Here is a 24,282-nt window from a genome sequence, read left to right as displayed (position 1 = left end):
CCTGGAGGCCTGGCAGGACTAGGAGCAGGCCCAGGAGCAGGCAGGACTAGGACATGCCAGCGAGGAAAGGAGCAGACACGGGAGGACAGGGGCCGCGGGTCCGTGGTGAGGCTTTTGTGGCTTTCCTGACCTACAGAAAGCTAGCAGCCCCTCTCTTGGGCTCGAGCCAAGGCACATGGCTCCCTGCCACCCAATGCCCTGGAGACAGCGCCTGGGGCCTTGAGGGACTCAGCCTGAGCCGGGGGCTGGACGTCAGCCCCACACCTCTCTTAGGGTGCCGATGTCTCCAGAAACAGCTCTCATTCCGAATGCCCCTTGCCTGTCGCTAGGCTGCGTCTCCTAGAAACACGGAGAACCCCGCGTCTGTCAAGGCAGCAGGACTTCCTCAGGTTCTCATGAAGCCCGTGGCCGCTGGGCCGCTTCAACTCCCAGGACAAAACCAGGACACTCCACACCCGAGAACCACTGGGCACAGCCAAGCTAGTGGCGACGAATCCAGGACACCTCTGTCCGCCCTCCACAGGCAGTCACAGCCTCAGGGCCACCCCTCAGAGTTCACTGGGTGCGTGGAAGGGAAGCGGACGAGGCCCAGTGCTTCACAGAGAGGTATAAGAAACACATGGAAGAGAAACCAGACCAAGATTCCGCTCTAACCCAGCAGTCGGCCAGCGGTGGTACCCACTCGGGGCTGGGGGTAGTGCATTCCCGGCATGTGCCCAACGTGGACCCGTGTGCCTGGCGTGTGCTTGACTGACGCCCCTGGACGCCTGGGGCCATGTCCACACTTGCTGGCCACCTGCCTGAGTGTCCTCGCTGTCAGTAAATCACTGCTCTAGGCAATAGGCAATTCCATGCCACCATGCGGCCTGGCTGGGAGCCGCGGGAGGCCACGCCACCCGCAGGGCTGCGTGCCTGGGTTGGCGCTCATTGAGAGCGCCTTCCTGGGGGGCCCGGGCTGCTCACAGGCCCGGTCTCTGTGCACACTGCGGGCCCACAACCTGCCACCCACGTCTCCACGTCCCGCCCTGCCCACGTCCCCTCCCTGCCTCGGGGCCTTTCCCACACGCCCTTCCACGCGCCCTGTGCCCACACGCCCTGTCTCCCGACGGTACAGTGAACCGCTGCGGTGTTTGTATCATTCCTGCACCACACACAAATCACAGAGCCCCCACTTGCTTTCCCTGGAATATTCTGGTTCCTCTTTCCTGGGGAAATCACCTGTGCATTCACCCTTTTCCATTTCGGAAGCCATCTTAGTCAGGAATTTCCTGACTTAGTCAGGAGTTTCACGGCCTCTCCTGAAGACATCGTTTTCACTTATTCTGATCACATCTGACGGCCAGCTCTTCCCTTAAGAGCCATCATAAAGAAGCAGGACAAGGCCACCCGGCCACCACCAAATCCATCCCCAAGCCCAATTGGCGGCGGAACTGACCGCCAAGGTCTGGTGCCCTTGGCTCCTCTCATGAAGCCCCATCCTGGCTTCTCGTGTCCTCAGGTCTCCTCAGCCTCGCCTCAGAGGATGGCCCTTCTGCACCTAGCTCCCCAAGGCCCTATTTTAAACATCTGGGGTTCCCCCATGCCTCTTTTGTTCCCCGTTGCACTGTAGTCAGGTCAGGAAGTGAAAGGCTTAGAGTAAAGCATGCACGAGAACAGGGTGGATCGGTGGATTCCAGTGGTCATGCAAAGCACCAGAGTGACACCAAGTGACCACAAGCCAGGCCGCACGGTCACCTGCCGGCTCGGAGTCTGCACGGGTGCCTGGTGAGCCAGGTTTTCCTTCCGAGCCCCAGGAAGGCGGGAGTTCCTGCGGACTCTGACTCCGGCAAACACTGCTGTGGTCTCTGCTTGGCACCAGGACACCAAATCTTATCTTTTACAAGAACTGGACGCAGGGTCTGTGCTGACACGTGGCACAGCCCAGTCCCACACGTGTGAGTGCAGCTGGGACAGAGGCCAGGACTGAGCGGCTCCGGGAGACGGGGATGTCAAGGCAGACGGCCTGAGCGAGGGTGCTTAGCACCACACATCCTCACACCACCCCTACAACAGGGGACAGGATGGGGTGGACGGGCTGTCCAGTCTGTGACCAGGGACAGGACGGGGTGGACGGGCTGTCCACTGTCCACGTCTGTGACTGGGGACAGGATGGGGCAGATGGGCTGTCCACTGTCCACATCTGTGACTGGGGACAGGATGAGGTGGACGGGCTGTCCACTGTCCATGTCTGTGACCTGGGACAGGATATGGTGGACGGGCTGTCCACTCTCCGTGTCTGTGACTGGGGACAGGATGGGGAGGACGGGCTGTCCAGTCTGTGACTGGGGACAGGATGGGGAGGACGGGATGTCCAGTCTGTGACTTGGGATGTGGGGTGGATGGTGTCTAGGTGAGCTCTTTGGAGCAAGCGCCCTCGACGGCTTCCTGGGGGTGGGAAGAGCGCCTAGCCTGCTCGGGCACCGTGGCGGGGAGACGTGGCGGTCCCTGTGTCTCTACCAGTCTGGGGGGAAGTGGAGCAGCTGGGCCTTCCCTGTGCGCACTCCGTGAGTCTGTGTGTGCTCGCCCTGCCACACAGGCGCACGGCCGCCAGGACCCCCACACACATTGGGGTCTCTGCGGCCACTGAGCTCAGAGGAAGCTCTGACCCGAGACGGTCTGGACACTAATTTCTTGTGTCCCTAACGAAGAGCCCGCGTGTGTGGACCGCAGTGAGCACCAACAGAGGAGGCAGAGCTGGTTCCTGGCCCAGTGGCCCCACTGCTAACCGGTGGTGTCCGCTGGCTTCCTGGCTTGCTGGCTGGCCCAGCCCTAGCACCCAGCACCCAGCGCCAGCGCCAGGATCTGTCCCCGCCCCAGCTCCAGGACAGCCCCGCGCCCCTCCCGCAGCCCGGCCTACCTGAATTGGCCCTCTTCTTGGGGGCTCTGAGGCTCCGGCACCGGCCGCCCAGCGAGCTGCTGTTCTCGCTGGTGGAGTCCTGGGCGGAGGACGCGCTGCCCGTGGCCTCGCTGTCCCTCACCACGCTCTCGTAGCCGCTGCTGCCCCCACTGTGGTAGAACAGGGCTGTCTTGCCCATGGCGGGGGGCAGCTCCCCGCTCAGCACGCTGCTGTTGTCACTGCCATGGCCACTGCTGCAGCGCTGCGGCCTGCGGGGCGGCGTCACCTTGCTGTAGGGGGAGGGCAGCAGGTGCCCCGTGGCGGGCCTGTCCCCCCCGGGGGGCCCGCGGTCCTCCTCCGGCCCGGCCCGCGTGCCCCGCGCGCCCGCACTGCCCTGCAGCAGCTCAGAGATGCGCCCGTTGACGGCCCGCAGGGGCAGCTTGGCCACCAGCCCCGACCCCCGGCTCCGGCTCAGCGACTGCGTGGACCAGGACATGGGCTTCCCGTTGGCCGGCGGGTGGGCGCTGTGGCCCACGGACTGCGGCAGGGACTTGGTGGAGAAGCTGAGCGTCTTGGTGGTGGAGGTGGACAGGCCCCGGGCTTTGGGGCTGGCCAGCAGGAGCTTGCTGACCGCCGAGATCTTAGACTGGCCAGCCTTGGGCGAGGCCCCGGCCGGCGTGGGGCTTCCGCAGCCAGGGGACGAGGGCCCTGCGCCTCGGCCCGGCCCCCGGCCCGCCCGGGGCATGGTGCTGTCTTTGCCAGCGTGCAGCCGGGCGCTCATGGAGGACAGACTCTCGGCCCTCTCCAGCGACAGGCATTCGTAGTGGCTCACGGTTGCCCTGCCCAGGGAGTTGGTCCTGCTGGCCAGTTGCTCCAGCTTGGCACTGAAGAGCTTGCTGCTGCTGCTGTGGCTGCTGCTGGCATCCTTGGTCTTGCCGCCGGCTTCATCCAGGAAGCCAGCCAGGAAGGCTGCGGGCTGGTTCAGGGGGCTGCTGCTGCTGCTGGCGCCGTGCTGGGGGCTGGCCCGGTTCTTCTGGTCCAAGCTGGACTTGCGGACAGGAGGCAGAGGGGGCGTCCCTTTGGGACGAGCCAAGACACCGTGCTTTGGGGAAGCCACCTTCCGCTCTAGGGGTGCCTTGGAGGGCTGGGGGCCCAGGGCCGGGCCAAAGCTGTTGGGATCAGCCACCCACGGGTACAGGAGCCCATCCAGCCCCTCCTGGCGGCTGGCTTTCTGAAAAGCCCGAGGGAGGCTGCTGGATTTCAAGTTTCTGTTGCAATGCAGGGGGCTCTGGGCCCCAGTGCCCGGCGGGGCCATCTCACAGCCGTCCACGATCCTCCTGGAGGCCTCCGTCGGCGGGGAGGCAGACACCTCCGCCCCCGCCCCTGGACTGGCCTCCTCGTCCGGACCCTGCTCAGGCCTGGGCTGGGGCCTGGCGGGGTCTGGGGCGCCCTCACACTGGGGCCCCTCTCCCCGGGGAGAGTCCCCGCGCTCGGCTTTCACCTCTTCCTCTCTCTTCAGCCAGGGGTCCTCAAATGTCATCTCTTTCTTTGCACCCGTTTCCTTGCTCTCCGGGACCTGGGCTGCTCGGGGGGCGGCGATGCCCACGCTGGGCTCCTGCAGGCCCCAGGGGCTCACGGTGGCGAGTGGGGTGATGGTGACGTCCGTGTTCATGGGGAAGCCGCCTTCGCAGCCCAGGCCAGCCGTGTCAGGGACGGTGAGCACGGCCTGGCCCAGGGCAGAGCGCGGGCAGCCCCTGGCGGGGGCCCGGCTGACAAAGGGCTCCTCCCCGACGGGGGACACGAGGAGCGGGCACTCAGGCCCCGGCCTGTGCTTCTCCCCGCATGCCGCGCCCACGCCCCGCACGCTGCCCACCAGCTCAGAGGCAGGGGGCTCGGCCAGGGCTTCTCCGTGGCCAAAGCAGGAGTGCGTGAGGAGGCCGTGGCACGGCTGCTCCCCGTCGCCACCCGTGCTCATCTCGCTCAGCCAGGAGCTGATGGACGAGCGCCGGCTGCCCACCTCTGGGGCCTTCTCCTCCAGGCCCAGCTTCGGGAGGGGCAGGAACTGGGTGATGCCCGCCTCACACAGGGGCGCCATGCCCAGGGAGCCCTCCAGGTCCTCGCTGACACTGCCGATGATGCTGACGGGCCGGGAGCCCGAGGCCAGGGCCGTCGTGGAGCAGTCGCTGTGGAAGCTGACGATGCTGGCGGGCCGGCCTCCGTCCAGGGCCCCGCGGCCTGTCAGCTCCTCCACCAGCGTGAACACCAGCTCGTCCTCCCCGTTCAGCTCCAGCGGCTGCTGCACCGTCACCGTGGCGGTGCTCAGGATCTCCTTGGGGGCGTCGCAGGCAGGGCCCCCCGGAGGTCCGTCCCGCCCCGGGGGCTCGGGGGACCCCGCCCTCCCGGCAGACACGGATCTCTTCAGAACCCGGGGGCTCATTCCAACCGGAGGGGTGCGCACGTCGGGGTGCTGCGGGCCCTCGCTGCCCGGGGGGGCCAAGGCGGGCAGCACCCCCTTCTGGGTATACACTTTGCACCTCTGTGAGGGCGAGCTGGGGGGTCTGTACTCGGGGGTCTTGGACAGGCTGGCAACGCCGAGCCGTGGGGAGCCCAGGGGCCTGGGCTTGCCTTCCCCGCCGCCGCCACAGGAGCTCAGGCTCTCCCGGCTGCTCTGGAGGCTGGGGCTGTGTGCCATCTGGGAGGGGCAGTGCTGGCTGCCCCCCGGGACGCTCCGGGGCGAGGCAGGGCCGGGGCTGCCGCTGTGCCCCGGGCCTGGCGCCAGCGAGAGGGCTCTCTGCGCCCTGCAGGCCCGGGACTCCGGGCCGTCCCTGCCAAGCGGCTGGCCTCCATCTGAGCCGCTGTCTTCCTGATCGGACTCTGGGGGCCGGGGGGGCCCCAGCGCCCGGCTGGGTGGGGCAGCCCGGCCCGCCGGCCCGGCCCCTCGTGGCGCAGGCAGCTCCTGGAAGGGGAAGGTGCCGGGCGCCTCGCTGCCGTCTATGCAGTCCAGTCTCTCCTGCAGCTCGGCGAAGGTGTTGCATTTCAAGCAGTCCCTTTCCGGCTTGCTGGCCGCAGTCTCCACGGCCTCGGGACGGCTGTCGCCCCTGCCCTTCTGCAGGGCGGGCACGATGGGGACAAAGTCGGGGGGGCCCTCGTTGTCTGTGAGCTCCTTGTCAGAAAGCGCCGCGCCGTTGGGTCCGATGTAGATGACCGTGTCGCAGGACTGCTCGCTGCTGGACGAGTAGTCAGGGTCAGCGGACAGGACTGCCAGCGGGAAGTCGGGGTCCGCCGAGGCTCTGGCGTGGAAGGGTCTCAGCTGGGTGGGCCTGCGCATTCTGCCTTCCTCACAGGAGCTTTCTCCTCCCGAAGAGCTGGAGGTGTACTGTGGGTGACAGGAGAGCTGATGGGGTGGCTCTTCTGTGACAGCTCGCCAGCGGGCGCCCCCGGCTCACGCCTGTAATCCTGGCTACTCAGGAGCTGGGATCTGAGGATGGGAGCTTGAGACTACACAGGAAAGTCTGCGAGTCTCTTTTCTTTTTCTTTCTTTCTTTTTTTCCCCCCTAGCCCTGGGCTTGAGCTCAGGGCCTGAGCACTGTCCTTGGGCTTTCTCAAGGCTAGAGCTCTACCACTTGAGCCTCAGCACCACTTCCGGCTTTTTTTTAGGTATGTGGGACTGAGGAATCCCACCCGGGTCTTCGTGCAAGCTAGGCCAGCACTCTACCACTAGGCCACACTCACGGCCCCTGTGAGTCTCTTTTCTTTTCTTTTGTAGGCCCAAGAGCAGGCTATGAACTTGGCAGCTGCTGTTTTCACTCACTGGCCAGCGCTCTACTAACTGAGCCCTGCCTCCAGCCCCGGATGTGAGACATGGCCACCAGAAAGCCGAAAGTAGGACTGTCGCTCACACGGTAAAGCACTCAGCTAAGACACTCAGGCTCTGAGTTTAAGCCCTAAGACCAGCATGCATGCGTGTGTGTGTGTGTGTGTGTGCGTGCGTGTGTGCGTGTGCACGCGCATGCACACACACGCGCACACACACACATGCAGAGGCCCTGGGCTCCTGGAACTTTGACCCCTACGGAGTCCACCCCTCCCCCACCCCTCCCCCGTACCTTGGTTTTCTTCTTCTTCATCCTCAAGACCCTGGATGCAATCTGGATGGTGGACAGGGTCTCGGCGTAGCTGCTGGCCGCGGCCGAGATGTGTGCGATCATCGTGGTGCGGCAGTTCACGTTGCCCAGGGACTCTCGCAGAAGCATGGTGAGCTTGCTCTCCCTGCCCAACAAAGGGGGGGTCGGTGGCCTGAGCCCCGCTGCCCGCGGCGCCCCGCTCCCCCAGCGCTCCCGCCCGCCGGGCTGCTCTGCTGCGGCCTCGAGGGGAGGCGGGCCAGGCGCTCAGCCGCCGGCGTGTGGCCCCGCGTGTCTGGGCGCCCAGTGTCTGGGTGCCCAGGCCCTCCACAGTGGAGCAGAAAGAAGGCGTCCACAGCAAAGGCTCTGAGAGCCCAGAGCTCCGCACACAGCGGGGACGGCGGGGCCCGCGGGGACCTGGCTGGACGCCTCCCTGTGTGTGGTTGTCATTGTCACTTAACGGTGTACTCACCTTCCTAGGAAGTGGAGAACAGACAGAGCCAAACACCACGGGACAGACATCAAACTGCGCAGAGGTCTCTGGGCACCGCCGCATGAGGCGCAGGGCCAGGGCGTCCAGGAGGAGCCCCTGGCTCTCTGAGGACAGGCCTGTAGCGGCTCCAGCCTTTCTGCTCCTGCACCTGGTCCCCCCCATCCCGCCCTGCCTTTGCTTCCTCTTGGGTTCCACTAAGCGACCCTTGAACCCCGAGTTCCCCATCCCGAAGGTTGGGGCCACCCCTGCTGTCCCTGTCCCCTGCTGTCCCATCCCCTGCTGTCCCATCCCCTGCTGTCCTGTCCCCTGCTGTCCCATCCCCTGCTGTCCCGTCCCCGCTGTCTGCAGCGGAGGAGGGGGTCAGCTCCCACTGGGAGGTGCCGTCCAGCTCAGCAGACCCCACGGAAGACCCACGAGAACACCCCATCCGGTAGCTTCAGGGAGGGCAGGCTGACGCCTTTTCCTTCTCATCTGGGACCAATTAAGGCGCCTTGGGGAGCGGGGCTGGCTGTCTCAGCACTGGAGAATGTACAGATATACCAGGGCTTTTCTTCAGCAAATGTCAGAGACAAACGAGGTGGGGGGTAGGGGAAGTGGGGCCCAGCCTCACGCCCTTTGCCAAGTGTCTGCCAGCACAGCACTCGGTGGGGGGCTGACACTCAGCCAGGGCCGCGAGGGCCGCTGACCAGCGCGGGTTTTGTCGCCGGGAAGGAGGGGGCGCATTCCATGTGGGTGGTGCTGGCACTGAGCAGCGTCCACTCTGGCTATTCCAGGTGCCTGGGCGGGGTCCGATACCAGGAGCTGCCCGCGAGCGAGGCCAGTGGATCAATCCATAACCTCACTCTGCGTGAGTTTGGGTTGGAAGCCACCTGGTTTAAAATCTGTTCTTCCAACGAACGAAATGCACGCAGTGTTTCTCTACCGTGAGACTCCTTCAGGGCCTAGGGGCGTGCTGGCATGAGAGGACGTGCACTCTGCCTGGGTGCTCATGCTTCGTTCATCTTTCTCCCGATGGCCGGCATCTCAACAGCCCGTGTGCACACACGTGCGTATGAGTGTGCTTGGGGAGGGCGGACGAGATGACATGTGCTCCTCCCGGCGCTTCCTGCGCAGTGATGTTTGTGTGGACAGTCAAGGTCAGGACAAGGCTCCCCTTCCCGCAGCCAAACATGCTGACGTGCGTCCTAAAGAGCAGGGAGCAGCCCAGCCAGCTCGCCACAGCCCCCACGCCACAGCCACCACGTCCCAGCCACACCCCAGCCCCCACACCCTGTGCTACAGAGAACGTAGGTGAAGCTGGCATGGTGGCTTTGGTCCAGAGCTGGGCCAGCCTGTGTGAGATGTCTGAGTGGAGCACTCTCCCGGGACTCCTGGTCAGCGGGGACCTCAGCACCCCACCTGCAGCCACTTCCACCCAGCAGTCAGCCTGTGACATCCTTCCCTCCACCCTACACATCATTCAGGGGGGGAAATGGGTGTGCTCTGTGTGTGTGTGTGCGTGCATGTGCGTGTGTGTGTGTGTGTGCGTGTGTGTGTGTGCATGCGCATGTGTGTGTGTGCATGTGTGTGCATGTGTGTGTGTGCATGCGCGTGTGTGTGTGTGCATGCGCGCGTGTGTGTGTGCATGCGCATGTGTGTGTGTGTGTGTGTGTGCGTGTGTGTGTGTGTGCATGTTAGTCCCAGGGCTTGACCTGGACCTGGGCACTGTCCTTCAGCTTTTTCACTCAAGGCTGATACTCAACCGCTCGGATCATAACTTTACTGCGGGCTTTTTGCTGGTTAACTGGAGATGAATCTCCATAGGTTTGTCCTGCTCAGGCTGGCTTTAAACCGCGATCCTCAGATAGCAGTCTCCTGAGTAGCTAGGACCGCAGGTGTGAGCCACCGGCACTCGGCTTCTTTGTACACTTCAGAATTGAGCTTTGTTATATTTTAGGAATGTTTTCTAGATCCTTGGTATTTATCTTCCATTGCACGATTGATTTAGAAATATTTTTCTTCCATGAGTTTGTAATTTCACGGCAGTGTCCTTTGATGCACAGAATGACACTTTATCAGCCTCAGATTTTAATTGTTTTTGCATCTGTAGTTCACAAATCTTCCAATATTTGATTTTCCTGTGATGAGTCTTCCAATCACAGTAACTAAGCCTAGCCTGTTCTCTTTTGTGTCAAAGATACTTGTTCAATAGGGTCCCACTAACTGTTCAACAACTGGGGAAAAGCGTGGAAAACCATCATTAAGCGCATGAACCCGAGCACCAACTCTGTTTGAAATCCAGAGCGTGGACGCTGAGCAGGGTGAGAATGGGGTGAAAAGCCTCTGGCATCCCGTGTGGTCTAGAGAAACATCACCTTGCCATCTCTGCACCACAAACCCACTGGCTTTGCACCTGGCACAAGAACAGTGCGGTGACTGGAAAGGCAGACAGGAAACTGGGTTTAAGAATGGTTTCCATGACTGGTGTAAGTCTGAGGCAAGATGTTATACGAAGGCCACAGTTCATACCTTTGGTAACTTTAGGGAAAGTCTATGAAATGTTGATGGAGACTGACAGGAGGAATGATAAAGGTACGGGACTGGCTTCTCCCCTGACCCCGGGATGCTTGTTTTGTTTGCAAACAAGACTGGCTCCCACTGAAGGGTCCTTACAGTACCGCCTGTTCATGTGGAGAGAGGATGCATCTGATATTAAACTGATCAGCACAGATAGCACACTGATCTTAGCCAAAAGGCCGACACGTGACCATCTGTTAATCTGACAACAAGAAGTCATTTGTTTCTGTGCTGGGGATATAGCTCCGTGCGGGGGCTGTGCTGAGCATGCACGAGGCCCATAGTGTGTGTGTGTGTGTGTGTGCATGCGCGCGCGTGTGTGTGTGCGCGTGTGTGTGCATGTGTGCGTGTGTGTGCACGCGCGTGTGTGTGTGTGCGTGTGTGTGTTTACTGAGGTGTGCTCTCCAGGCTTCTTTGTTCTTGACTTTTTTTTTTTTCTTTCACACCTGACTGGTGATTCACCACTTGAGCCACAGCTTCATTGCTGGCTTTTCTGGTAATTAACTGGAGATGAGAGTTTCTCAGACTATTCTGCCTTGGGCTGGCCTGCATCATGATCCTTAGATCTCAGCCTCCTGTGCAGCTAGAACATACTGGCTTTAACCCACGGTCCTGGCTTCTCAAGCGTGGTCACTTTTATGTCTCCTCCTGGAGCGCACTGGCGGTGAAGCTAGGCCCTGCAAACACGCCCAGCTCCCGACAGGCCTCGGACAGTTCTTCCTATGGTCCTTCTTCATCTTTCTTCCCCTAGACATTTCAATGCTTTTTAAAAGTGCCACGAGGTTGGCTAGAGGCCCTCATCCCAGGAGAGATGGCTCCTCCATGGAGCCATGGGATGTGGGCAGAAGCCAGTTCTGTACACGTCACCTAGCCGTCCCCAGCAAGGAGGTGTCGTCCTATCAATATTCCCACACCATCCAGTGATCCAGCTCTCCCTCAAAACGAGTGTGCCGAGCATTGCACAGACAAGCCGTGGCCTGCATGGGCCTGCACAGCTCCTCCTTCCAGGGTGGCTCACAGAAGAGAGATTTACACCAAGGGAGCCGTCATCTTCTTCTGAGGAAAGCAGACGTGACGCTGGCCAAAGAAGAACCATTGGCAGCACCGATGTGCCTTCGATGTAAGGACGACTCTGACCAAGTCAAACAGGGCTTCCGGCACACGGAGGTCATGGCACCACCCCTGGTTCTCTTTACAGCCAACCCGCACGGGTATAAAAGTCTCAGGAGCAGAATCTTGGGGCCCTGGCAGTGCGCTCGGGTTGAAAGCATGGACTGAGCTGGCTGATAGAGTTCAGAATTCCAGACATACAGAACAGACATTGCAGATTACAAAGAAACATCTTTGCCTGTAGTTAACTCTAAGCTGAGCAGGTAGCTACCTGCGTGGGGGGACTGTGCAGGATTTTATGGCAAAGTCTCATGATTTCCTGGTCTCAACTGCTTGCACTGACACACAGGATGAGAAGAACTGGTGGGGCTCCAGTGCCCTAGACGCACAGTGTGTGGGGGTGAGCTCACACCCTACCACACAATTCTTATGCTTAAATGCACTTAGGACTGTTGTACACATGTAATTCTACCTGGGCTCAAGCACAAAGAAATGCGCATGACAACTGCTGAGACATGCCAGCTGTGTAGGAAGGCAACTTAACTGTGAGCAGTTTTTGATGCCACTTAGGTACTCAGGAAGTACACAGTTACCTCTTTGCTCTGACATCAGTCAGACTTGAGAAACATCTGGGGCTTTAAAGAACTAGCTTAAGCAAATGAAACTGCTAGCATCAGCATTAAGCTTCAAAAGAGAATTTGTGAAGGACCCTCAGTGTCCTACAACAAAAAAATTGCAGTTTTGGAAGTCCTCTAAATTTCGATTGAATTTTTTTTATTGTAATTAGTAAAAGGGTTACATGATATTTGCCAGATAGAAAGTGCATTAATTCACATACATTGATACCCTTTCACGTGTCTTGTTACCCGTTTCCCTCCCCCCCACACCCCCCACTCGTCTTGGTTTTCCCCCCTTCCCTATCAAATTTCAAATATCCAAATACAAATAAATTCAATATATCAGATAACAAAGTGAGATACTATACCAATATGAGATAACCAAAGAACAGCAAAGGAGATGAGAGACAACATAGTACATTAAGGACAACAATCATTCATTATATGGCTTTTGTTTCAATATCCTGGAGGTCCTTTCAATTAGCTTCACATTATATGTCCTTATGTATCAAGATTTTGCTCTATTGCAAATCTCTGCTAGTAGAGCCCAAGGTTTCTACTGATTATGACAAATGAGGGAAACCATTGAGCCTAAGTTCCTTTGAGTCTGGCTTACTTCACTTAATATGATTTTTTCTGAGTCTTTCCATTTCCTAACAAATGGGGCGATGTCATTCTTTCTGACAGCAGCATAGAATTCCATTGTGTACAAATACCACAACTTGTTGATCCACTCATCAACTGAGGGACATTTAGGTTGGTTCCATATCTTTGCTATGGTGAATAGTGCTGCAATGAACATTGTTGTGCTAGTGGGTTTAGTATGTCCTTGTTTCTGGGTGGTTGGGTAAATGCCAAGTAGTGGAATTGCTGGGTCATAGGGGAGTTCTATGTTTAGCCTTTTGAGGCACTGCCACACTGCTTTCCATAGTGGTTGAACGAGTTTGCACTCCCACCAACAGTGTAGTAGTGATCCCTCCTGGCCACATCCCCTCCAGCATCTGTTGTCATTCGTTTTCCTGATCCTGGCCATTCTAACTGGAGTGAGGTGGAATCTTAGAGTTGTTTTGATTTACATTTCTTTTATGACCAAAGATGTCGAGCATTTCTTCATGTGTCTATAGGCCATTTTTGTTTCTTCTTCAGAGAAGACTCTCTTTAAGTCTTTGGCCCATTTTTTAATGGGATGGTTGTTACTTTGGAGGTTAGTTTTGGAGAGATTCAATTTTTTGAGTTGTTGATATATTTTAGATATGAGGCCTTTGTCCGTTATTTGGTTGGTGAAGATCTTCTCCCACTCTGTAGGCTTCCTGATTAGTTTAGTAGCTATGTCCTTTGCCATGCAAAAGCTCTGCAGTTTAATGCAGTCCCACTTATCCAGCCTTTCTCTGATTTGTTGTGATTCTTGGTCCTTATTAAGAAAGTTTCGACCTGTGCCAAGGAGGCCTAGTGTATCTCCTATTCCTTCCTGTAGAGTTTTCAGTGTGTCAGCTTTTACCTCCAGGTCTTTGATCCATTTGGAGTTAATTCTAGTGCAAGGTGACAAAGAAGGATCCAGTTTTAGTTTTCTGCAGGTGCTTAACCAGTTCTGCCAGCACAACTTGTTGAAGAGGCTGTCTTTCTTCCATTCTATTTTTTTGGCTCCCTTGTCAAAGATTAGGTGGCCATAGGTCTGTGGTTTAATATCTGGGTCCTCAGTTCTATTCCATTGGTCTTCAGGCCTGTTCTTGTGCCAGTACCAAGCTGTTTTGAGAATTATAGCTCTGTAATAGAGTCTAAAGTTTGGAATTGAAATTCCTCCAGCGCTGTTCTTTCTGCTAAGAAGTGTTTTTGCTATACGGGGTCTTTTATTATTCCATATGAAATTTTGGATTGCCTCTTCTATTTCTTTAAAGAATGACATTGGGATGTTGATGGGTATTGCATTGAATTTGTAGATAGCTCTTGGCAAGATTGTCATTTTCACAATGTTGATTCTTCCAATCCAGGAGCATGGGAGGTTTTTCCATTTCCTTAGTTTTAATTCCTTTTTTAATTTCCTTTTTTAGAGTTTTAAAGTTTTCGTCAAAAAGGTCCTTTACATTCTTAGTTAAGCTAATTCCTAGGTACTTTATTTTCTTTGAGGCTATTGTGAAAGGAGTTTCTTTCCTGATTATTGCCTCGTTCCTCTCACTGTTGGCATGAAGCCAGTATAACCCTCATCCCCAAACCAGACAGAGATTCATCAAAGAAAGAGAACTATAGACCTATATCTTTGATGAACATCGATGCAAAACTTCTCAACAAAACACTGGCCAACCGTCTACAACAACTCATCAAAAAAATTATACACTATGATCAAACTGGATTCATCACAGGGAGGCAAAGCTGGTTCAACATACGCAAATCAATTAATATAATTCAACACATCAACAGGAGCAAAGACAAAAATCACATGATTGTCTCAATAGACGCGGAAAAGGCATTTGACAAGATCCAACACCCCTTTTATGTTAAAAGCTCTGGAGAAGCTAGGAATCCATGGAACATTCCTCAATGTAATAAAGGCTGTGTATGAGAAACCTACTGCTAGTATTACACTTAATGGTGAAAATCTAAAGCCATTCCCTCTAAAATCGGGAACGAGACAAGGATGCCCACTCTCTCCACTCCTCTTTAACATAGTACTAGAATTCCTAGCCAGTGCAATAAGGCAAGAAGCAAGCATAAAGGGGATCCAAGTAGGGAAAGAGGAAATAAAACTATCCCTCTTTGCAGATGACATGATTCTGTATTTAAAGAATCCTATAGACTCTACTCCCAAGCTCCTTGAGCTGATCCAAAGCTTTGGAAGAGTAGCAGGCTATAAAATCAACCCTCGATTGAATTTTATGCAAAATAAATTATAATCAAGTATATCACAAACAAAATAAACCCTAGGCTTTCTTTGAAGCTAATGGTAAACTGTAATTATTAAAAACAAAGCTTGCAAACAAGAGAGCCCTGAAACCTGGACACCCCGAGCTCACAATGCATAACAGATTAACAAGTGGAACTCTGTAACTTCGCTCTGGAAAGCGACAGGAAAATACCTTTTGAAAATTTAACCCATACTACCCTTTTTTTGTTGTTGTTGGTCATGGAACTTGAACTCTGGGCCTGGGCGCTGTCCCTGAGCTCTTCAGCTCAAGGCTACCGCTCTACCCCTTGAGCAATAGCACCACTTCCAATTTTCTAGTGGTTAGTTGAAGATAAGAGTCTCATGGACTTTAGTGCCTGGGCAGGCTTTGAACTGTGGTCCTCAGATCTCAGCCTCCTGAGTAGCCAAGATGACAGGTGTGGGCCACCATGCCAGGCCCAGCTCCTCTTCACTTGAGAAACTTCTCTTGTTGAATTTGGCCTGGGGATACATTTATAATTGCTCTAAATCACACTGTGATTCTCAACCAAAAGGGGCCAAAACTGCAGCTGGCAAGTGTACAGACTGATGTCACCTGCGAATGCACGCACAGACAAGACAATTGAGACCAGCCCGGGCTTTCACAACTTCACCCTTCCTAAAAAAGCAAGCTAGCAGGGCTGGGAGGTTGGCCTCGTGGTAGAGTGCTTGCCTAGCATGTAGGAAGACCCGGGTTCAATTCCCTGGTACCACATACCCGAAAGAAAAGAACAAAAGCTAGCAAAGAAATGTCTCAAAGGCCAAGCCAGGCATGGTAGCACGCTCTGTAATTCCAGGCAGAGACAGGAAATGGGTGGCACAAGACTAAGAAATATCTGAAGCAAAAAACCATAAAAACATAATCCTAAGGAGAAGACCATTGGCATGGTATTGGCATTGTTCAGCTTCCGATTACCTGTCATAGCACACTTGAGAAAACCAGCTTAGAGGGAGGGGGAGCTTTAGCTCATCGGAAGGGCCACCGAGCAAGGACGAAGCCTGCAGCACAGACCTGCGGGGCCATGTGGACTCAGTCCACGGAGGGAACAGACCAGACACAAGAAAGGTCTGTCAACATGCCCGAAGGTACAGAACTACCGAGAATAACAAGTATGCTTATTTATTTTAATGTTCAGATAAACAGCAGAGAACTCTTAACTTTTTCATTTGATTTGCAAGAAAATGTTTTATGTTTGAAAGTAAATTTTGAATACAGTTATTTTATAGGTTTACCAAAACAAGTGGATTTTCTCCAATCTACTTACTTATATTTCAAAGCATTAAATAATGTTAAGTATCCTTTTACAGTCTCAGAATCCTGACTTGCATCATAAATTATACAAGCCCCTTATAATTTAGAAGAGGGAGAGATATGTAACAGAAAAGAAAAATGACAAAGGAACAATATGGGAGCCTAGGTACCTAAAAAGACCTTCATGCCATGAACAATTAAACATTGCAGGTAGAATACTTGTTAAACAATATTAAAAGTTGAGCTTGCAGAAGATTAAGGAATTCACAGCGTCCTTCCCCCCCAAAAAAAGAGAAAAAAAGCAAGTGAAGTTGGGAATTCAAAGGAAACAGAATAGGCAAGTTTGCTTTTACACTATGTCATCTGCCAAATCAGGTGATCTCAGCTTCGTGTTTATAGAGGGAAAGCAGAGGACAGCCCCAAACACAGGGTGATCTTGTTAGGATAGCCTCTCCAGCCTCACATATTGACGCCATGTCTGGAAAAATAGTGCTGAGCAGGAGTAAGGCATTGTCCTAAGAATCTGGAGACTCAGTCTGAATTACATGCAGATTTGCAGTCTTCATTCTCAGTACCTGGGTGGTCTGAAATACTTCAAGCTGAGAACACAATTTAGACTTTCCTTAACTTGCACCTAGGAGAGGTAAATACACCGCTCTGTAAAGGAAGCCATCTGTATCCTGGGTCTCACACACACAAGTCCCTGCAAATGAGTGGCCCCAGACAAAAATAAACACGCAAAGGCACAAGAGAAGGAAGCAGATGGCAGAATGGGATGTGCAGACTCCAAACAAACAAATAGCTGGTTAACATGTGTAAGAGCATCAAATAACAACAACAAAACATTCAGGAATGACCAGCTTCTGCTTCTGGCCCTGTTTAAGAAAACAAAAACTATAATTACCCTGTGAGCGTAAACACCAGGAAAACCAAACAAAATATAAGGGGACAAAAAGGCTCTGGGGTCCCAGGTACTGGACAGCAAAAGGACAGCTGTGTTGACAGCCTCCAGACCCCCACATAGAGAAGGAACCCGCGGAGAGGAGAGTGGGGACGAAGGTCAAGTCAGCTAGAATTCCCCTGCACTCTACCTGAGAGAATCAAGCCCGAGCCAGAAGTCCTTCCATTTGTCTCACCAAGAGTCCCTCTCCCAACGGCGCCACCTAGCCGCCAGGCCTCTGACCCGTGGGCCTCCGGGGGACAGCTGACACTAAACTAGAGCACGGAGCCATGGACTCGGCCCTTGAAGAGAGGATTCAACGCCCGGCGATCCGGACTGAGGCCAAGGCTGTAGAGGAATAATCACTAACTTAGAAGCCACGTGATTTGAGTAGGGCAAATAGAGCGCTTTGGCTTTTGGGAAAGATTAAATTATATACGTGTGTGTGTGTGTGTGTGTGTGTGCGTGTGTATTTTAAGTGTCTAGTTCTTCTGCCCAAAGGAACGTGTTCAGTAGATGGATTGCATTCTTCTAGTAAGGAATTAAGTGAATTTTCTTTCTTCGCCAACTGGACTCTTATGGTGCCCGGGGGCTGCAGGCCACAAGTCTGTCCCCTGGACGCGGGGAGGGTGAGTGATGGGCTCTGCTGACCACCCTCCCAGGCCCATCAGCACAGAGCTGCTCTTCAGGCAGGGGGGAAGGCTCACAAAAAACTGCAGGCCATTGTCTGACCAGCACCTGCCACCAACAGAGCAAGGCGGCTGCATGCCACCTTAGAGCTGGAGTGAAAGAGTAAGAAGACAGGAGGGCACGGCCACCTCAGCCAGCTCACGGACAGGACCGGGCGTGTAGGTGCCTACAGAAAGGCAGGTATGGAGAGTTCAAGGGTGGAGGCAAATTTTCTGGAATAATCTGTGGTGAGGAGGAAAAAGATCCCAGAAGCTTCAGAAGGAAGATGGCACTAAGGCACAAGCAGGGAGTGACAGTTTTCAGGCTAATGTAGACTGACTTAGCTTGCCATGTGAGAGGAAAGGACCTGATCATTTCATTAGATCCATAAATGATTAGATAACCTTCAATGGAAAGCATATCTTAGAAATTCATCAAGAAAAGAAAAAAAAGGTATTTAGTGATCTCCTTCCTCAGAAGAAAAAGCAATCACGAGAAATTAATAACCTACATCAAAATGAGATAGGAGTTGAGGTGCTTCAGGGCCAAGAAGAGATTAGGAGTCCATTGACACAATAATCAGAAGCAGAGGAGACGAAGGCATTCTCCTTCACCAGGTCAGACACACCCTCCTGTGGTAAAATGGGGCCATCACCGCTGGCTTAGGGGAAGGCCCGTGTAGGCCAGCGCCGGGTCACTGCACAGCCCCAGTGACCCCTGACTGACTGACTGAATGAACAAGACCACAGCCTTCGTGGAGTGGAGAAGTGGGCACGGGAACTCAGCCGTCTCTACGTCTTGAATCCCAAGACCCGGGACCGGGTGAGTCCCACAGCCGTGGCTCTATCCTGCACCTCGAAAGGAAGCTGCGTAGGACTGTTTAGGACTAGAGAAGGAGGTGGCACTGGCTTTGCTGGGGTCTTTGTTGTTCTGTGTTTTGGGTGGTACAGGGGCTTGAACTCCGGGCCTTGGGTTTGTCAGGCAAGTGCTTGACATTTAAGTCACGCTAGCATAGCCCACATTGTGCTTTTGATATTTTATCCCCAGGCTAGCCTGGACAATGATGCTTCACACTTCCCGCTTAGCTGGGGTGGCGGGCATGCAACACCGCCCCAGTTTTCACTGGTGGAGATGGACTCGTGAGCCTTTCGTCCAGGCCGGCCTGGACCCTGAGCAGCTGGGACTGCAGGGGTGATTCTGTCAGCTGTGTGAGACACAGATGACACTAAGCCTCCATCTAGAGATGACTTTGTGAGGACACTCCAGGGGCATCCTGTGCATGCCTCCTGTCTGGGAGGGCTGCCCTCACTGCAGCCAGTCACACGGGAGAAGTCGGCCCTGGGGAGTGGTTCAAAGGAAAGGGACACATCCGGCCCTCAGAAAACTGGTACATCAGCGCTCACACTTTGGACATGTGCACTTAGAAGTAGGGGCCCCAAATATAAAAACCAGCTCCCTATTGATCTCAGAGCCAGTCCTGGAGACGGGGTGGTGAGGACCAGCCAAACTACTGACAGTGGGGGGGGGGTGGCCCTAAAAGATGAAATTCCTCCAGTCTCTCTCCACACGGGCACAGCTTCACGTTCACCATCTCCACGTGGACACACACTTGCGATAACAACCGCCACAGACACACAGATTCCTGACAACCAGCTTTACGTCTTTGGTTCTCCGTTGCATCAGAATGAAACGGAGCACTATTTTAGTTAAGGAGGACCTGGGTAGGACATTAAACAATTTGGCACAACAGAACTGCTCCATGGATCTAACCATTCAAAACAGTTCAATTACACACAGGATGAATTATCACCCCATTTGCATGGATAAAAAAATCTATTAATGTTCAACTGAGCCTGAGCCAGTTTTGAAACAGGTGAGAATTCATGGTTGAATGCTCTGATTGAAGCTCAATTAATGTTCAAGACACTTTTTAAAAAGAAAATGAATTAAGCCCCAGCCATTTGTCTGCTCCAACCTTTGGAAAGCCTAAAGTGAAGCACACTTGCATAACCACGGGGCCCTGGGGTGCCCAGGGCAGACAGAGGGCCTCCCCGTGTGACAGCAGGACAAGCCCCTGCCCCCTTCAGCTGCTGCCTTTCAGGTGGCACCGGGAGGGGCTGTGATGACTGTTATCATGAACGACAGCTGCACGCCGAGCTGCACGCTCAGTCTCGCAGGGCTCCACAGCAGATCAGGACCGGTGTCGGGCAGCTGTGAGCGGCTGGGTGTCTGAAGGATGGACTTGGGGGAGATTGGGGACACTCACAAGACAGAGGCAGCAGATGGGGAGTCTGTGGAGCCTCCACACCACAGGTGCTTCTGCTCACCCGCCTTCCTTCCAGGGGGTGGGCGAGGGCCGGCGTGGGCCTGGCCAGGGGTCAGACCTGAGTATTAACTGTCCGTACTGTATTCCCAGTTAAAGGGGCCCAATGAAATTCTGAATAAATGAGAAATGGAGAAGAATGAGCTGGCACAAGCTCTGTGTCTGCTCCCCACTCCCGTTATCCCCCGCAAGCTGGGTAGATTGCGTCACACTCCTCCGATGAGCCAGCAAGCTGCTGCTCAGGAGGCCGAGACCTGAGGACCGCAGTGGGAAGCCAGGCTGGAGAGACAGATCTGACAGACTCATCTCCCGTCGGCCAGAAAGAAAAGAACAAAAATAAACGAAACCATCTGGAAGAGAACTGTGGCTCGAGCAGTAGAGTTAGCCTTGAATGGTAAAGGTCAACGAGAGCATAAGGTCCTGGGACACATGTGTCCACGGGTGCGTGTGCATCCACGGTGCGTGTGCATCCACGGTGTGTGTGCATCCACGGTGCGTGTGCACGTACACACACACATGCACACACACGCGTATACACACATATGTACACACACACACACACACACACACACACACACACACACACACACTCTTGGCCAACTCCTCACGAATCCCAGCAGAGCTGAGGCCCGTGAACCAAGGGACGTAGATTTTATGAACGAGGGTCATGGAGAGAGCCAGGAGACGTTGGGATGACAGCGCCCCCAGCACCCCGCGGGGAGGAAGCCGCCTCCTAGGACGTCTACCCAGACGCGCGTCTCTTTCAGCTGAGCGCTAGGAAGAGCACAGCGCTCGCGAGGCACCGTCATCTCTGAACACGGCCGGGCAGCACCGCCCTTCCGCTTGCTGAGGCCCCGTGGAGGAAGCCTTCCCGTCGCACCCTTCCTTCCCGGTGTGCAGAGGTGGCCCCCACGTGCCAGGCGCACACTCTCTACCACCACGACAAAGGAAAGCCGGGATGGACTTGGTTGTGACGAGGAGACTGATTTACAAGACAGGCCAGGCCAGGTCAATCTGGAGTGTGAGGTGCCGGGGTACGTTTGGGGTGACACTTCCTAGAGGGGTTCACGGGGGTCATGGGAAGGGGACCGACAGTATCTGTGACGTGGGACTGGAGAGGCAGCGTGGCATTGAGGGGGCAGAGGGTGTCCACAGCCCCCCCCAGGTCACATGCTCACATCTGTTCTCTTAGAAACCAGCGTGGCCACACACCTCTGTGGACCTCAGGACTGGGAAAGCCACAAATCCCGCTAGAGACAGACATGCTTATCCGTGGACATTCCGGAAGCTTCTCCGAGCAGTAGGCACAGCCTGTCGCTAGCCTCTCCTGCCCCTCCTTCCTCTTGACAGCCAGGCTTGGGGTCACCTCGCACTCAGAACCCTCAGGATGCTGAGCAGGAGCCACTGCCCCCAGAGAAAGACCAGAGGAGGCTCGCGGGGCCCTGGGCCCTGCAGTGTGGGAAGTGGGCCTCTTGAGCTGGACCCCAAGGAAAGCAGGGGGCCCACTGGACCCCTGGCCTTGGTCCCCATTCCAGACACGGCGGGATAGGGGAGACGGGGTGCCAGCTGTGTAAACCCAGACACGTCACCCAGCCTCTTTGCACCTCAGTTTCTCCACCTGTAATGTGAAAACAACCCGCGTGGTACTGAGGCCATGGCTACAGGTGGAAGTAGAGGTGCTGAGGAGTTGGACTGGCCGCTGGCAGGCTGCAGGTGAGTGATACCCACGCTGGTACAGTCAGGTTCACTCGAGAAAGAGCCCCGGGTGGGGCCCACTTAGACCCCAGGCTCCTACAAGGAAGAGGCAAAGCCAGGAAATAAGGAAATGACTGTTTCCTTCTCCCTGTAGTCCAGGAAATTCACAGATTTAGAACCTCCTTTGAAATTTAGATTCCTCTGGAAGGTAAGGAGAGACATTCCTGTCCTTCTTGCTGTTTTTACTCAAAGGAGGGAAAGGGTCTGGCTGCTGGGGGACCCAGCAGTGGAGCTGTGAGTCCCAACTCTGTCCATCCAGCTGTCCATCTGTCTGTCTCCTTGCCCTCTCCTTCCTGGAAGACCACAGTCACCTGGGGACGGGAGCACTTCTCTGCTTACCTATGTCTGCCCCCCGCCCCCCCCCACTGGGTCCCTGCTTGTGTCCAAGCAGTAGGAGACCCCCACTCCACCAGGATGGGGGGTGCTATAACTCCTGGGTGTACCCCAAATGGGGAGGCCCGATTCCTAGCCAGCCTCAAATCCTCGTGTTGTGTTATCCGCAGGGACTGGTGAGTGGACAGAGGAAAAGGGAAGCCTGAGATTCTGACTGGGGCCTCATATTCAGCTCCCAGCCTGGGAGCAACAGATGCATGAGAATGAGGAGACCTTGCTGTGTGATCCTCACTCGTCTCCTTCAACCCAACCGCCCCTGCCCAGGGCTATGGTGCCCTGTGCCCCACACCACGTTTCTCTGGCCACCGCACACACCGTTCTGGAGTACATGGACTGAGTTCACTGACTGACAACTGCTGCCTTGACTGGAGGAAAATAACAGCCACCGCTGGAAATTTCCATAATTAAATAGGAAGATACCACTGGCCAGGAAAGCGAATGACCAAGAGGGAGGTAGAGGAAGAGAGCACTAAAAATCCCATCAAAGGGGGGCTTCTGGGTCCCTGGGATGGTCTGGAATCGCTGTCTGCATCTCACAGTCATTAAAATGCATAAAAATGAGTGTTGTGTTTTTTTTAAGTGGCAACACTAAGAATTTTCATGGCTGCAGTTGCCTGGCAACCTGAGACTTTATTTTATTTCTAAACAGGGATTGCTATAAACTGGTATCTGGAGTTTGTGCAAATAGTTCTAAATTGATATTCTCCCCATAAATCGGGAGGTGATAATCCAGCATTAATTCACATTTAAAGGAGTTTAAGTGGGCATCTGTGTGTGTCACACACATAGATTCTTACGCACAGAGTGTCTTCTCATTTCATGCTCTCTTACATCAATCTGAAGAGCTGATAATATTCCTTTGCATTTTTCTTGCAAATATCTATTTAATTTCATGGTATGTGTAATTTCCATTCAAGTCCCCAGGGCTGGGGAAGTGGATGTAGCTAACTGCCGTGACTCACATTCTCCGGCCTCAGGACGGTGTGGGTTTCCGCCTCTGAGAAGGGGACTTGGCGGGTGTGTGGTCAGGCAGGGAGGCGTCCTGAGGGCCGGGGTCTGGGTCTGCAGGTTCCCGCACCCCACTGCCTCCTACCCTGTGTAGAATCCGGGGGTTAGCATCTTGGAAAGCTGCCTCTGTAGATACGCTCCACACTCATGTCCTCTGAGGCCCTGGCATGCTTCTAGAGCCTTGAAGGACAAGTATGCTCTCAAAATGCTCAAAAGCAGGTCGGGTTTCCCTGGGCACCAAGTGAGAGGGGTACAGAGATCGGTGTGCAGCAAGCTTCCTGCCTGGCATTGCCCCTGGGATGACTGGTGGGGCCAGGATGCCGAGTCAGGTGCTGGGATGGGCACAGGGACGACACTTGCTGAGAACAGTGCAGACAACCGGCTCTGTCCGTGTCTGCAGTCAGGCGTGTCCCTCGGGCACATCTAGGTGCTCTGGGAGCCAGCTGCATTCCATGGCACACTGTCTGGCTCAGTGGTAGAGAGGTGCGAGGTGAGGGCAGGCCATGCCCCTTCTCTGTTCCTCCAGCTGGTCCCCAGCAAGCAAGCACAGGAACCAGGCTGGGGGCACAGCCTCGTCCAGGGGACAGTCAAGCCGGTGGGCCGACAGACTGCTGTGTAGTGTGGCTCAGGAGCAGTGAGAAGGGGATGCGCCGATCTGGGCCGTCCTGCTGGGCCGTCCTGCTGGGCGCAGACGCCAGAGCTTGAGGAAGGGGGGCTGCCACGTGAGCTGGCTGCCAAGGTCTCCAAGTCTGGGCAAGGCGACACAGCTGATCCTCCCGCCACCCACTGGGGCCACAGGAAAAGGACAGTTTCCAGTTGATGAATCACTTCAAAAAAATTCTTTCGTGCCAATACTGGGGCTTGAACTCCAGGCCTGGGTGCTGTTCCTGAGCTTTTCCCTCAAGGCTGGCATCCTACCGCTTGTGCCACAGCTCTGCTTTTGACTTTTTGCTGGTCAAGTGGAGATGAGAGTCTCATGGATTTCTGCCGGGGATGGCTTCACAGATCTCAGCCTCCTGATGGCTCGGATTGTAGGTGTGAGCCACCGCACTTGGTTTAATCAGCCACGGTTCAGTGGAGATGCAGATGCCAAGCACCGGCAGCTGAGAATCCGACTAAATGCTACAGCAAGCGTATTTCAAAGCTCGCACAAAATGCCAGCCATGCGGACAGTGAGATGGTGGAACAGATGCACTGGCCAATGGGTGCAGGCCGGCTGTCGAGGTCTCCACGCTCACTGGCACTGAAAGCTC

At 55.1% G+C, this 24,282-nt stretch overlaps 1 protein-coding gene across 1 annotated transcript in view; it reads right to left on the bottom strand.

Moving 5' to 3' along the window:
* Positions 1 to 24,282, bottom strand: part of Kif26b (kinesin family member 26B) — a 268,481-nt gene that overhangs the window by 7,859 nt on the left and 236,340 nt on the right. Inside the window, exons 11-12 of the mRNA XM_090341527.1 lie at positions 6,982 to 7,144; positions 2,897 to 6,251 (exon numbers count right to left, since the gene is read on the bottom strand). Coding sequence (XP_090197653.1) covers positions 2,897 to 6,251; positions 6,982 to 7,144 — 3,518 coding nt within the window. The remainder of the gene's footprint in view (positions 1 to 2,896; positions 6,252 to 6,981; positions 7,145 to 24,282) is intronic.

This window comes from Megascapheus bottae, chromosome 10 (genome assembly GCF_031878675.1).
Source record: "Megascapheus bottae isolate mThoBot1 chromosome 10, mThoBot2.hap1, whole genome shotgun sequence".
Lineage (NCBI taxonomy): Eukaryota > Metazoa > Chordata > Mammalia > Rodentia > Geomyidae > Megascapheus > Megascapheus bottae.
This window is presented reverse-complemented; position numbering and strand designations above follow the sequence as displayed.